At 43.4% G+C, this 12,701-nt stretch overlaps 1 protein-coding gene across 1 annotated transcript; it reads left to right on the forward strand.

The window, feature by feature from the left end:
• The first annotated feature begins 1,379 nt into the window (after positions 1-1,379).
• LOC141543290 (uncharacterized) lies at positions 1,380-11,990 on the forward strand. The gene is made up of 8 exons (XM_074268328.1): positions 1,380-1,406; positions 2,251-2,441; positions 2,668-2,798; positions 2,898-3,441; positions 3,614-3,665; positions 5,630-5,756; positions 7,058-7,153; positions 9,601-11,990. The coding sequence occupies exons 1-8, from the start codon at positions 1,380-1,382 to the stop codon at positions 11,001-11,003; spliced, it is 2,571 nt and encodes an 856-aa protein (XP_074124429.1). The 3' UTR covers positions 11,004-11,990.
• Positions 11,991-12,701: the final 711 nt, after the last annotated feature.

Below are 12,701 nucleotides of genomic sequence, written 5' to 3' on the forward strand. Positions count from 1 at the left end.
GGTTTTTGGGCCTGTATATTCATTTTACAGGGGACACTGTGCCTCATGGGATTATCTATGTGCCAAGAAATGGGGTTTCCCCTTTCCTTTCCCTCATTAATGAGGTAGTCCAAAGCAATGCAGTTGTTTAGGACTACGTTGTCCAAGAAATCAAAGCACATTTGGAGATCTTGGATGGTCTGGGGTTTGTCAAAAGCTTCCTTAAGATTACCAATGATATCACTACCAATGATCCAAATAAGCAAGTTATGGGACAAAGATGGTTGCCACTCTTCCTTAAAATCATTCATAAAAATTATGTTTTCCTCAGTTTCCCCCAGTGCTGGGAGTGGGGGGTAGAGGAGATACAGAAAACACCCTGTGGAGGTAGATTGATTTGTAAGGGTTGGTGGGTGGTCAATAAAGGAGCTGTCCCATATAGAGACCCCTGCGCCCAGAACAGAAGGGTACATTTAGGGACATAGATATTAAGAAAGTACTCTTGAGATCATTACAAGAAATACATCCAGCATGGGTTATAATTACCCCATTGAATTAAATTGATTGAATTAGAATTTAAAAAGAAGATACTGGGGATACAGTACTGTCACCCTTCTGTATTTAAAAAAAACAAACACTATCAACATTCCATCTGCAATAAGAACTTGGACTCAGTTTCTCCCTGGGCATTAGATGTAGTAAAAATTACAAAACTGTTTCCAGCAATGAAGCACCACCCCCATGGATAACACTCACTACTGATTAAGTTCTCTATAGAGTTAAAGAGTAGTCCACAGACACCTATTCAATTCTAAAATTCTCTATTCAAATCAAAGATTCCAGCCCAATTTCAATTATCCCAAGCTATAGGATCTTCCCATAAAACTAAGTATCATCAACAAATCTCTTTACAAAATCTCCTGATTGTACTAAGGGCTTTTGTCCACTAAGAGAGTCTCTTTCCTAGTGATATTCAGAAATAAATTCTCCTATTCTTTGCCAGAGAAAACTTGGGATTGTGAATTCTTGTAGTGGGGACTTCTCTGGCTCCCTGTTTTTGTCTCTCTTCTTTTTCCTCCTTCTCCAAGCTCAGTTTTGGACCTCATTACTACAAGGATAACTTGGATGGAGAGCACTAAGCAGTAATGATCTGTCTCCCTCAATGATCATTTCTCCCACCAGTGCTCCTTCTTGGAGCCTGATATTGGAGAACAAAGTGAGAATTCTCACAAATTTTTCTGAAACTCTGATCACTAATGATGAATTCATGCCCTTCTTTTCCACTGGCTCCATTCCTCCTTTATCCTGACCTAACCTCTCCAATGCCCTTTTCCTACTCTGTCCTCCTCTCCCAATGCATGCTCCAGAATGCCTGCTTCCCAGTTCAAAGAATAACCAACATGGTGGAGCCAATATGGCTGAGCATGGCAAGAACTCTACCAGGTTTACCTGAGATTATAAAATAATGGTTCAGAATGAATTCTGGGGAGAAAGAGCCAACATAAGGACAAGGACAAACAGAAGTTTGGCAGGAAAGCTCTGTCTCACTGAGATCATGGGAAGGTACTGTCCAGGATAGGTGGCTTTGGGGCCAGGAAGGAGCAGATTGCACCCGAGGCAAAGCAGGCCCAGGCCACAGAGAGGCCACCAGCCAGACCCCAAACCCCAAGGCAATTAGCTTGGGAAATTGTCCCCTTAGTCCAGGATCACAGCCCAGCTCTAATGGAATTTTAGAAGTCATGAAATAGACTAGAAAAATACACAGATACACACACACACACACACCCCAAAAAGGAGACCATAGAAAACCAGTAAGGTGAGAGAGAAGAGGAAAGTGGGAAAAGATTGCTGAATTAAAAAGGACCTTGTAAGTTTCTCATGAGAACCTGAACTTAGCCTCACACACCAGATGGAGGTGACCCTAGTGACCTTGCCTGTTTCTGTTCTGCTTACCTGGGCAGCACACACGGGAGGTGCTTCTACAGACAAGATCAGTTATTGTTCCCGAAAATACTGCTCCTGGACGGTCCCCTTAAGCCCTTTCCCACCACTGTATGCATCCCATTATTCCCACCACTGTATGCATCCCGTTATTCCCACCACTGTATGCATCCCGTTATTCCCACCACTGTATGCATCCCAAGCCCATCCCCATCACCGTGTGCACGCGGTTCTTGCTTTAGGCTGTGAGAAACAGAAGTGTTTTGGTGCAACAGCTCCCGGGGACCCCCCCCCGCCCCCGCTTTCTTGTGACTTCTGTATCCCCTATAGAGACGCTGTCCCTCGGTCGCTCTGGACCGCACGAGTTTTGAGCAGGAGTTCGGATTTGAACAGGAAGGAGCCGGTCGCTGGCCTAAACTCTCCACGAACAAAAGCCCGAAAACCCGGCTCTTCTTGCCTCAGCTCCTCTGGCGGGACAACATGGACTCAGAGTTGGCAACGCGTAAAAACGAAGCTGAAACGTGGACGGGTCTGTGGCTCAGGGAGAGTGACTGCAGGGAGCTCCGGGGAGGGGAGGGAAGACCGGGGGGAAAAAGGGGCGGTAACGGAAGTGGGCGGGCCTGGGAGGAGTTGGGTTTGGGAGAGACCACAGTGCCGGGCGTCAGATCCTCCGGTCTTGCCCATTGGACCTGCGCAGAAGAAGGCTCCACCCTCCTGGGACTGACAGGACCGGGTTCTGAGGACCAGGAAGACCCTCCAGAGTGGTTTGGGAGGTCTTGGAGCTGCTGTGTCTCCGCCTGCCCATCGGTCGTCCTCCCTTCCCGGGATCCCCGATCGCTTTGTCTCCCCGAAGCCGGACCCGCGCGTGCACCTCGCAGGTAGGTCGGAGCCGGCGTCCCCCCTTTGCGAGCTTCCGCGGGTGTCCCGCCCTCTGGGGCTCCTCCTCCTCTGACCTGGTACAGTGTCGCCCCCTTAAGCCTTGCCGCTGGATGAGCTCCCCCCTCCCCCCCCCTCCCGGCTCCCGCTGCCCCCATTTACCTCCCGGGTTTCAGACTTTGCCCCTGAGAACCCGGGAGTGGAGATTTCAGCCGGGGCCCGTCCCCCCGTCCCCGGGAGCTCGCTTAGAGATCCAGCTCCTCCTCCACACTCACTCCCGGAGGGGTCCCCGAGTCCCGCCTTCCTACCCCCCGGAGCCCGCTCGGACCCAGTGACCCAAGCTCTCTCCTGCGCGCCCTTCACTGACCCGGCTCCCGGGCTGCTTCCCGTGCTCCGGCTCGCGGCTCCGGCTGCGCTTTTCCCTCAGGGACTCCCAGGCCGGGCCCCGCCGGAGCGGCCCCGCCGCCCTCCCCAGCTCTTTCCTGTCTCCCCCCGGAGCTCTGCTGTCTCTCTAGTGGCCTGGACTCCTCGCCAGCTCCGGCTGCTCGCCTCCCAGCCCTCCCCTGGGTCCCTGGCCCCCTTCTCCCCGAACCCTCGGAGCTCTGGCCCAGACTGGATTTTGTCTGGACTTTCCGGGGCATCCAGGTATCCTGTGCTCGGAAAAGCGCAGAATTAAAAGCCTCACGTGGGACCTCTGTTATTCCGGCCTTTGGGGGCTGCCACATGGGTGGGGCAGTTAAGGGGGAGGCAGCAGGACTCTGAGGTACAGAAACACTAGGGACAGTTGGAGTCACCGTGGTTACTTTTCTTTGTACAGAGGGAGCCTGGAGCCAGAGGGAATGGGCCCCGGCAGCCTCCGACCTCCCCAGGTGAGTGCGGTCCCTTAGACCTGTTGGATCCACCATCACAAGCTTTTGCCTCGTCATGGGGGAAAGTGTGGGAAGCCGCAATAACTTATGGAGTATCTCTTTATAAAAGTGGGCATTCAGTCAGCACAGTAGGAACAACACTGCCCTGCTCTTCTGGGTTTGTGACTGAGATTCATCTTGACATTTATACTTGTTTTAGGTTTATTAAATTATTTTTCTGAGTACTATTTTAGCCGATTCTCAGAAATTTGGGGATATTGTTTAATCATTGTCTGTTCCCCCCCCCCAATATTATCATTTGTGAGATGACCTATGTCCTATGGCCTAGTCATTATTTAATATGTCAACGGTAGTTCTCCCTTTAGGTTTATATCTTTACTCAGTGATCACTGAATCAATCTCCATTCTTATTTCTTTAGGGAATGAAAGGATGTGTGAATTATTTCTGCCTATTTACCTTTGTCGGCAGGATGTCTTTATCCAAATGGTTAATTTTTATACGAGTTCCATGTGTGACAAAGAAATAAGCATATTCCTCTGTTGCCCCACTTTGAAGATCCCATACGGCTTTGTCCTCCAGTTGCTTTGGACATGTGTTCATTTCTTCTGCTTACATTTCGTTGTGTAGAAGAGGTAGCTCTTTCCTTTTAGTTCTCTTGCAATTTCCTTTCCTCTCTTGCCGTTCAACTAGTCCTTTTCATTAATTTTTAAAATTTCATCCATTTTTCTTCCACTTTCCAAGGAGAATTGTGCTCCTTCTTGACATTGTCTACTTTCCTTTTCTGTTTTGCCTAATTTATTTTGCTGGGTCATACTCCCCCTACTGCTCTGGTCTTTCTCTTTTTCCTATACACTTCAAAGCCTCCAAGGTATCCACTCTGAGCTCTGACTTATAGATGCCTTCTGCCACTGGATCTAGGCCAACCCCCAAGGTTCCTCTTTCCCATGGTGCCTTCCTTTCAGAATACTGTGCATCTCAGCAACTGTTAGGGAGAGTACAGCTCCATAGCTGGGAACATTGCCTCCTGATATTTGCCTTCTCTTGTTCCTTTACCTTCCTTCCACATTCTCTTAGAAATCCCAGTCCTGGCTTTTCAGGCACCAAACCTCTAAGCCTCAGGAGAAGTCCCTTTTGTCCTCTAAGAATATTTTGTAGTGGAACCCCCTCCCATCTCCAAAGTCAAGGCTCTTCCCTTTTGCCCTTTTCAATCTTTCCTCATTCCTCCCCCACTCCCCAGGTGCTCTTCTCTTTCCAAATCTATGGAGTTCATGTACTCCATTCCCATTTTTCTCTCCTGTTCTCCATCCTTTCACTCTCTCCTCCATGATTCTCTGTTCTCTATGTTTTTAGGACACAATTATGTCTTATTATCTGACCCCTTCTTCTCTGTCTCCTTTACTTGATGTTAGACTTCCCCCTTTATTGTGGAATATTTCCTTTTTGTGCCTTATTCTTCTGCTCCCATCTGCAGGCTAGGTCATCCTGGACTGCACCCTCAGCTCCACTCCTTTCTGGAATCCATTTTTCTATCCCTTCCCCTTGTCTCTGATTTGCATTTGTCTTTCACTGTTTCAAAGTCAGTCAGTTCCATTGTATGAGAAGGGCTGTCTCATGGCTTGTAGGATTTTTTCCATCTGAATGAATTGCTAAAAGTGACCATTACTAGCCTGGCTGTTTGTAGCCCTGGGTTATGTTTTTGGGTTCTGGGTTTGGTTTTTCTGTGGGTGATCTGTGGATTCTTCCCACTGGAATTTCATATATATAAAATGCTTTTGGGAAAATTCAGTCAGACTCTTACTGACCCTGGTTCCAGGAGCTGACTCTGACACTCTGAAATGGTCTGACCTTTGAGCAGATCCCTTCTCTGCTTTCAATTCCTGCTGTCAATTAAGAGTTAGGGTTCCCCTAAACCTAATTCTGAAGTGTCTTTCACCTTTATATGTCATGACTTTTGCTGCTTTAGGAGTGGGTGACATTCAGGGATGTGGCTGTGGACTTTACCCAGGAGGAGTGGGGCCTCTTGGACCCTCCTCAGAAGGAGCTGTACAAGGGGGTCATGCTGGAGAATGCCCGGAACCTGCTGTCCCTGGGTAAGGACATTTCCTCTGCTAACTCTGAATCTGCAGTCAAAGAGCATATCGTCATTTACTAGGGTTTGGGGGGGGCAGAACCAGTTAGAAAGGAGAAGTGCTGGTCGGCTGTGTCCAAACAATGGGGTCCTTCTGTATGTCTTTACATTGGATGATAGGAATAAATGCCAGAGATTCTTTTGACTAACTCTAAGTGGACCCACATTTGTCTGCCAAAGCTCTGGAAGCTTGCTCTTTGGGATGGGTCTAGTGTTTGGAATATTCTTCTTTTTAATGGACATAAATTTTAGCCCCTAGTACCTAGTTGTCCTCAGTACAGAAAGTTTATCCTTAATCTTCCTTCTTATTTTCCTAAATTCTAGCACAAGTAGTGGGAAAGAAATGGGAGGGAAGAAGCATTTCCTTTGCCAGGTGCTGTGCATACGCTTTCTTTAAAAATACAAATTTTAAAATTAATGAAAAAGGACAAATTAACAAAGATGACTAGAAATAATGCAGAGCATAATTTGACATATGTGTATCTGCATGGTTGCATAGGTATACTATATCTATTTCTCTAATGGCAGACACCTCTAGGGTGGGGGCAGGAAAGTCAAGGAAAAACATTTAGAATTTTGTTGCCTATTTGAAAGTAACAGCAATTTGTATATGTAGATTTAGCATTTCATTTTTTAAAATTTTACTATATTGTGGAAATGCTTGTTTCTAAATATTATGTCTATTCAACATTTTACCCTTATAATTTAGTTGTTGTTACTTTCTGTTGAGAGTAAACTGAGGCAAACAATTTAATATACTTCCCAGGTGATTAAGCTATTAAATATCCAAGTCTTCATTTAAGCTCAGGCACTCCTGCCTCTATGCCCATGTCTCCCTCCACTCCCCTACGGGCTCCACCTGATTTCTAGATAATGGAAACTCTGGAACAAGTCTGTCCTTCTGTGAAGAAGGGGTTCCAGGACTAAGGTCCCTCTTGATCTGGCCATGGCTGCTCAGGCCCAAGAGCCCTTTGTACCCAGGTATGGGGTTAGAAGTTTCTGCCACAATGGAATGTAACAGGATGAGAATTGAGGGAAGAGCATTTGCCCCTTCCTCAGAACACCTTGTACGACAGCATGATGGGGCAAACCCTCTCATGGGTAACTATCATTCAAACACTAGTGGGTGACCATGGACTCTCATGTTTGAATAGAAGGGGTGAATTGCTAAATAGAGCAGCTCTGGATGCTCACCCCATTCCCTAAAGAGAACTAAATCACAACTTCTCTCCATGTCCATCCCTAACTGCTTTCCATGCCCAGGGCTTCCAGTTCCCAGAGAAGATGTGATCTCTTATTTTGAGCAAAGGGGAGTACCCTGGATGCTGCACCAACAAGGCCTGAGGAGCTGCCCTCCAGGTAAGTGAGGAGAAAGCAGGGACATGACAGTTGTGCTTACAAGAGAATTCTAGGACCCACCATGAAGTAAAAGCTTGGTTTTGGGGGGGAAGAGCAGCCTTGGAATATTTTCAGATGTTTTGGCAGTAGCTTTCTGGACTAGTCACTGAATCAAAGTTTCCTATTTATAAAATGAGTGGCTTATACTCTATGGCCTTGTGGGTCCCAACTCCCAATGATCATCTGCGATCCTATAAGATCATTGCTTGGAATCTGGGGCAGTGGAATTCTCCTGGAGGAGCCAAAAGGGCTCAGGTTGTCTGAGGTGAGACATTTCTTAGGACTTCTAGTCACCAAATACTGTGGGCCTGCTCCATGCTGGACCCTGGGCTAAGTACTGGGAAAGAAAGAAGTGCAAGGGACTCCTGCTCTCATGGAGATCACAGACTGTGGGGCAGACAATCTACCTGCAACTATATAGAAACTCACTGTGGACCAGGAAAATTGTTTAAATTTAGTGCATGAGGAGGTCACTAAGTACTAAGGACAATAGTGGTTTTAGGAGAACACAATTGGGAAGAAAATATAGTCAAATGAAATAAAACAGTGAGCATTTATATAGCACCTACTGTAGTTCATGCAGAGGATAAATATGGTCTCATGTTATTCTCATGAAACCCTAGACCTTAGGTGCTAGTATTAGGCTCATTTTAGAGATAAATTGAGGAAAACAGAGGTCTTGTAACTGGACTAGCAAGCTTCTGAGATGTGAATAAAACTTGGTTCTTGCTGATTCCAGGCCCTATCTACACTTTTTCCACTGTCCCCCCAGCTCTATTCTGATACTGAAACTGATATGATTTCACGCATGTGGAAAATAGAAGAATCAGGCAAGGTGTCATGGAAAGATGGAGGTTCACTTTTTAAAACTCTAACCAATTAAATTTTTGCTAATTATTATTAAAAAGATTTATATTTCTATTGGCTCATGACAAGTTTTGTATTAATAATGTACACAAATGCATTGAAAGGTCACTTGCAAATGTTTTTTTTCTGTAGTAATGTTTAATAATGCAAAGCAACCTTTAAAAGGGTAGAATTTAATCAGATATTTTTGTTTTTTCTACCACTGGTAAAGTGGCTACATTATGACTGACCAATCCATATTACCAATAAATGCCTTTGAGAAACTTCCAGATAGAAGAAGAGTAATATAAACAGAGGATACACCCAAATTAGAAAATGACCTTAGCATTTCAGTGAGTGCTATGTCAATGGCCATTTTTGTAGAAAGATTGTAGACTTCCATGATGATTTCATGATCTGTTTCTATTCTGCATTGTTAGGGACCATGGTAGCCTGCTCTTACTGCTGCAGGAATGAAAAGCCAGATAATATCTAGATCTGGTGGCTACTGGTTTGATGAGATGTGATTACTTGGTAACCCAGGAATGAGAGAACTATTTTGATACAATAAAAGACAGACACTAAGAGTCCTTTCATACCTCTGGCTATTTGTACTTGAATGTCCAAAACTTCCTGGAAGTTTAGAAACAATTTCATGTCAAGTTAAGGAACTGAAAGAATGTGTTTCACTTAGAAGCTGTCAGAGTTTGATTTAATCACTGCATGATCTCATAAAGGTGTGTATTTCTGATCATGGCAGTTTATAATCACTGTAGAAAATACTTGGTAAGGTAGATAGATGCACATACAAGTCCCAGAGGACAATTTACAATGTAAGAGGTACACTGACAAATGTTTGGGTTAAATCCCTTGGGGAATTTTTAAAAATTGTGTTTGTTAAAAGGATAACTAAGGCTTTAAAAAAAATTAGTGGCTACATGAAAAAAAAGTAATCGATCAGAACAAAGTCACTCACCCCTTAGATGAAATGTGAGAAATCAACTCATAAAAAAAAAGTGTTAGTATTCTGAATGTGACCTCACACAATGTAATAGAAAATAAAATCAGAAGTGATCACAAAAAATTGTAGGAAGTATTAACAATGGATTTAACTTGTGAAGTGCTATAGGCAGAGCATTTCTAATCACAAGGTACAAATTCCAGTCTCTGCTGCTGGGATTTGAGTTAAAGTCACTCAACCATTCTGAGCTGATGGCCTGAGCTGTGCACCCAGTGAGAATGAAGGCCTTTTCTTTGTTGTCATGGGCTTATTGTGAGGATCCATTTTATTTGTGCATGAAGCTCATTAGAAATGCAATCATCTTTAGGATGTCAGGTAATGGGATTTTTTAAATGATTGATTCTGCCCCGTTAGGATTTTGCTCTTTATTTGAGGAAATAAGAAACAATTGAGTTTCTCTTCTACTCAGAGGGAAAGTGAAATAAATGAATAAATGTGTGGGTCTGAGTGTGTCTCTGTGGGCACATGCCTGCATGCATGTGTGTGCATGTGGAGTGTCTGTCTTTGTTTTATTTTTTGTTTTCTTTTTTTTTCTCCCCAGAAAAAGAGATCAGACTTGAAATGAAGGAACATACTACAGAGCAAAGCCTTTCAGTGGTAGAATCTCTCATGCAAAGATTTGTCAGTGACGGTCCTGCTAACTTCATTTGGCAAGAGACCTGTGATGAACCTAAGAAGATCCACACTGGAGAGAAATCTTATGAACATAACCGAAGCAGAAAGGCTTTCACAGAAAGTAGAGCTCGTACTAGACATTTATCGAGAATTTACACAGGAGGGAAACCGTATGAATGTAACCAGTGTGGAAAGGCTTTTGCAAATCAGAGAGCTTTTACTGTACATCAGAGGATCCACACTGGGGAGAAACCTTATAAATGTAACCAGTGTGGAAAGACCTTTAGACAAAACGGAGCTCTCACTGTACATCAGAGGATTCACACTGGGGAGAAACCTTATAAATGTAACCATTGTGAAAAGACTTTTAGACAAAAGGGAGCTCTTACTGTACATCAGAGAATCCACAATGGAGAAAAACCTTATGAATGTAACCAGTGTGGAAAGGCTTTTAGAGACAAGGGTCCTCTTACTGAACATCAGAGAATCCACACTGGAGAGAAACCTTATAAATGTGACCAGTGTGAAAAGGCTTTTCCCAAAAGGGGAGCTCTTATTGTACATCAGAGGATCCACACTGGAGAGAAACCCTATGAATGTAATCAATGTGGAAAGGCTTTTAGAGACAAGGGACCTCTTACTATACATCAGAGAATCCACACTGGAGAGAAACCCTATGAATGTAACCAGTGTGGAAAGACTTTTAGACAAAGGGTAGCTCTTATTGCCCATCAGAGGAGCCATACTGTAGAGAAACCTTATGAATGTAATCAATGTGAAAAGGCTTTTAGAAATCGGAGAACTCTTACTGCACATCAGAGGATGCACACAGGGGAGAAACCTTATGAATGTAACCAGTGTGGAAAGACTTTTAGGAGAAAGGAAACTCTTAGTGTACATCAGAGAATCCACACTGAAGAGAAACCATATGAATGTGACCACTGTGGAAAAACTTTTAGACAAAGGGGAGCTCTAAATATACATCAGAGAATCCACACTGGGGAGAAACCTTATAAATGTAACCAGTGTGGAAAGACTTTTACAAGAAGGCAACCTTTTACTGACCATCAGAGAGTTCACACTGAAGAGAAACCTTATGAATGTAACCAATGTGGAAAGGCTTTTACAAGAAGGGCAACTCTTATTGTACATCAGAAGACCCACACCGGAGAGAAACCTCATAAATGTAACCAATGTGGAAAAGCTTTTAGAAAAAAAGCATCTCTTATTGGACATCAGAAAATCCACACTGGAGAGAAACCTTATGAATATAACCAGTGTGGAAAGCCTTTTATAGAAAAATCTGATTGGTTTTTACCAAGTCTGTGATGGAATGTAAAGGGATTAAAATAAGGAAAATGAATCAGGGACAGAATATTAAGAGAAGATGTGGTGCTGATGCCTTCCTTACTTAGCCTTGTCTTGCTGTAATGCTATAGGGAGGGTCAAGAAAGGAAAATAAAAGTTGCTTTGGGATAGCAGACAGCTTCTTGGGCATATTGGAGCTTTCCTTTTCTTCTGTTCACCTGCTTGAAAGGCATGCTGGTGCAATGGGAAAATCACTACTTTTGGAGTCAGAGGACATGGATTGAATTTATGTATTGTACCCTATGGCCTTGGGAAAGTAATTTAACTTTTTAAAGGTGCATTCAGGTTAGAGTTTATAAGGTTCTGTTTAGCTTTCTGGAGGTTCCTGGAGCAGCCTTCATTTCAGCAGAGAATAGTGAGAGATAAAGTGCAAAAATCTTTGTCTCCATCACAGTCTTATCTCCTTGCCTGGGGCCTGGCCTAGCTTTCTGGAGGTCCTCTGGAATGTGTCTTGATTTCTGTGGGGGAGGCAGGAGGACTGCCACAATGGTCTCTGTCTTGAAGTCTCCCTGAGTCTGGGAGCTTGTGCTTCAACCTCCAGTCCTCTGTCTTCCCTCATTCCCTTCCAGTTCCCCGTGGTGGTGGGAGATGGAATGCATGTCTGAGTCCGAGGGCTTGTGCTCTGCTCTGACCTCTAGCCACCATCATGGTGGGAGATGGAATGCATGTCTCTGCCTGAGTTTGTCCCAACTTATATACTCTATTATCATTACATCATAGTAGGTGTGAATCTATGAGAACTATATTAAGTACTAAATACATGTACTGAACTAGAGAACTATTAATCACTATGCTAAACTAGATAACCATTGTCTTATGAGTTCCACTGAGTTAACACCCTGTTGTAAGAATTTCTCCAGAATTCTGGCCCATTACAGCTATTATTTAAATGTTTATATTTCTATTGGCTCATGACAAGAATTTCATTAAATGGCAGATGTACTCAAAGGTCTATTACTAATATTGCTTAATGTTGGACTTTTAAAAATAATGTTTAATACATAAAATAACTTGTAAAATGATGGAACTTCTTTAGGTATTACTTTGGTATTACACTGGTAAAGTTGCAATACTATCACTGAAACTTTTTTGGAATGATCAGCTCATGTTGCCAACCAATTCTTTTGGGAAGCTGCCAGTAACATAAACAGAAGATACTCTCAAATTAGAAAATAACTTTACCATTTCAATAAGTGGCACTTCAGAGAAACAGGAGCTCTTGCTAGATATAAGGTTATACGTATTGGAGAGAAACTGAATATAAGCAGTGTGGAAAGGCTTTTACAGAAAGAGAATTTCTTTAATGCATGAGAAAATTCACACTGGAAAAAAATCTTTTAAATGTAACCAGTTTGGATTGGCTTTTAGAAGAAAGGAATTGCTTTCTTACTGTTCCTAAGAGAATCCACACTGGAGAGAAACTTGATGAATCTAACGAGTGTGGAAAAGCTTTTATAAAAAGGAAAACTCTTACTGATCATCATAGAATCAACAGCAGAGAAAAACTTATTATGTATAACCACTGTGGAACGACTTTCAGGAAAAAGGGAGCTCTTATTGTACATCAGAGAATCCACACTGAAGAGAAACTTTATAAATGTAACTAGTGGGGACTGGCTTTTATTAAGAATGGAATCTTTTACTAGACATCAGAGAATG

This window comes from Sminthopsis crassicaudata, chromosome 1 (genome assembly GCF_048593235.1).
Source record: "Sminthopsis crassicaudata isolate SCR6 chromosome 1, ASM4859323v1, whole genome shotgun sequence".
In the NCBI taxonomy this organism is placed as follows: domain Eukaryota; kingdom Metazoa; phylum Chordata; class Mammalia; order Dasyuromorphia; family Dasyuridae; genus Sminthopsis; species Sminthopsis crassicaudata.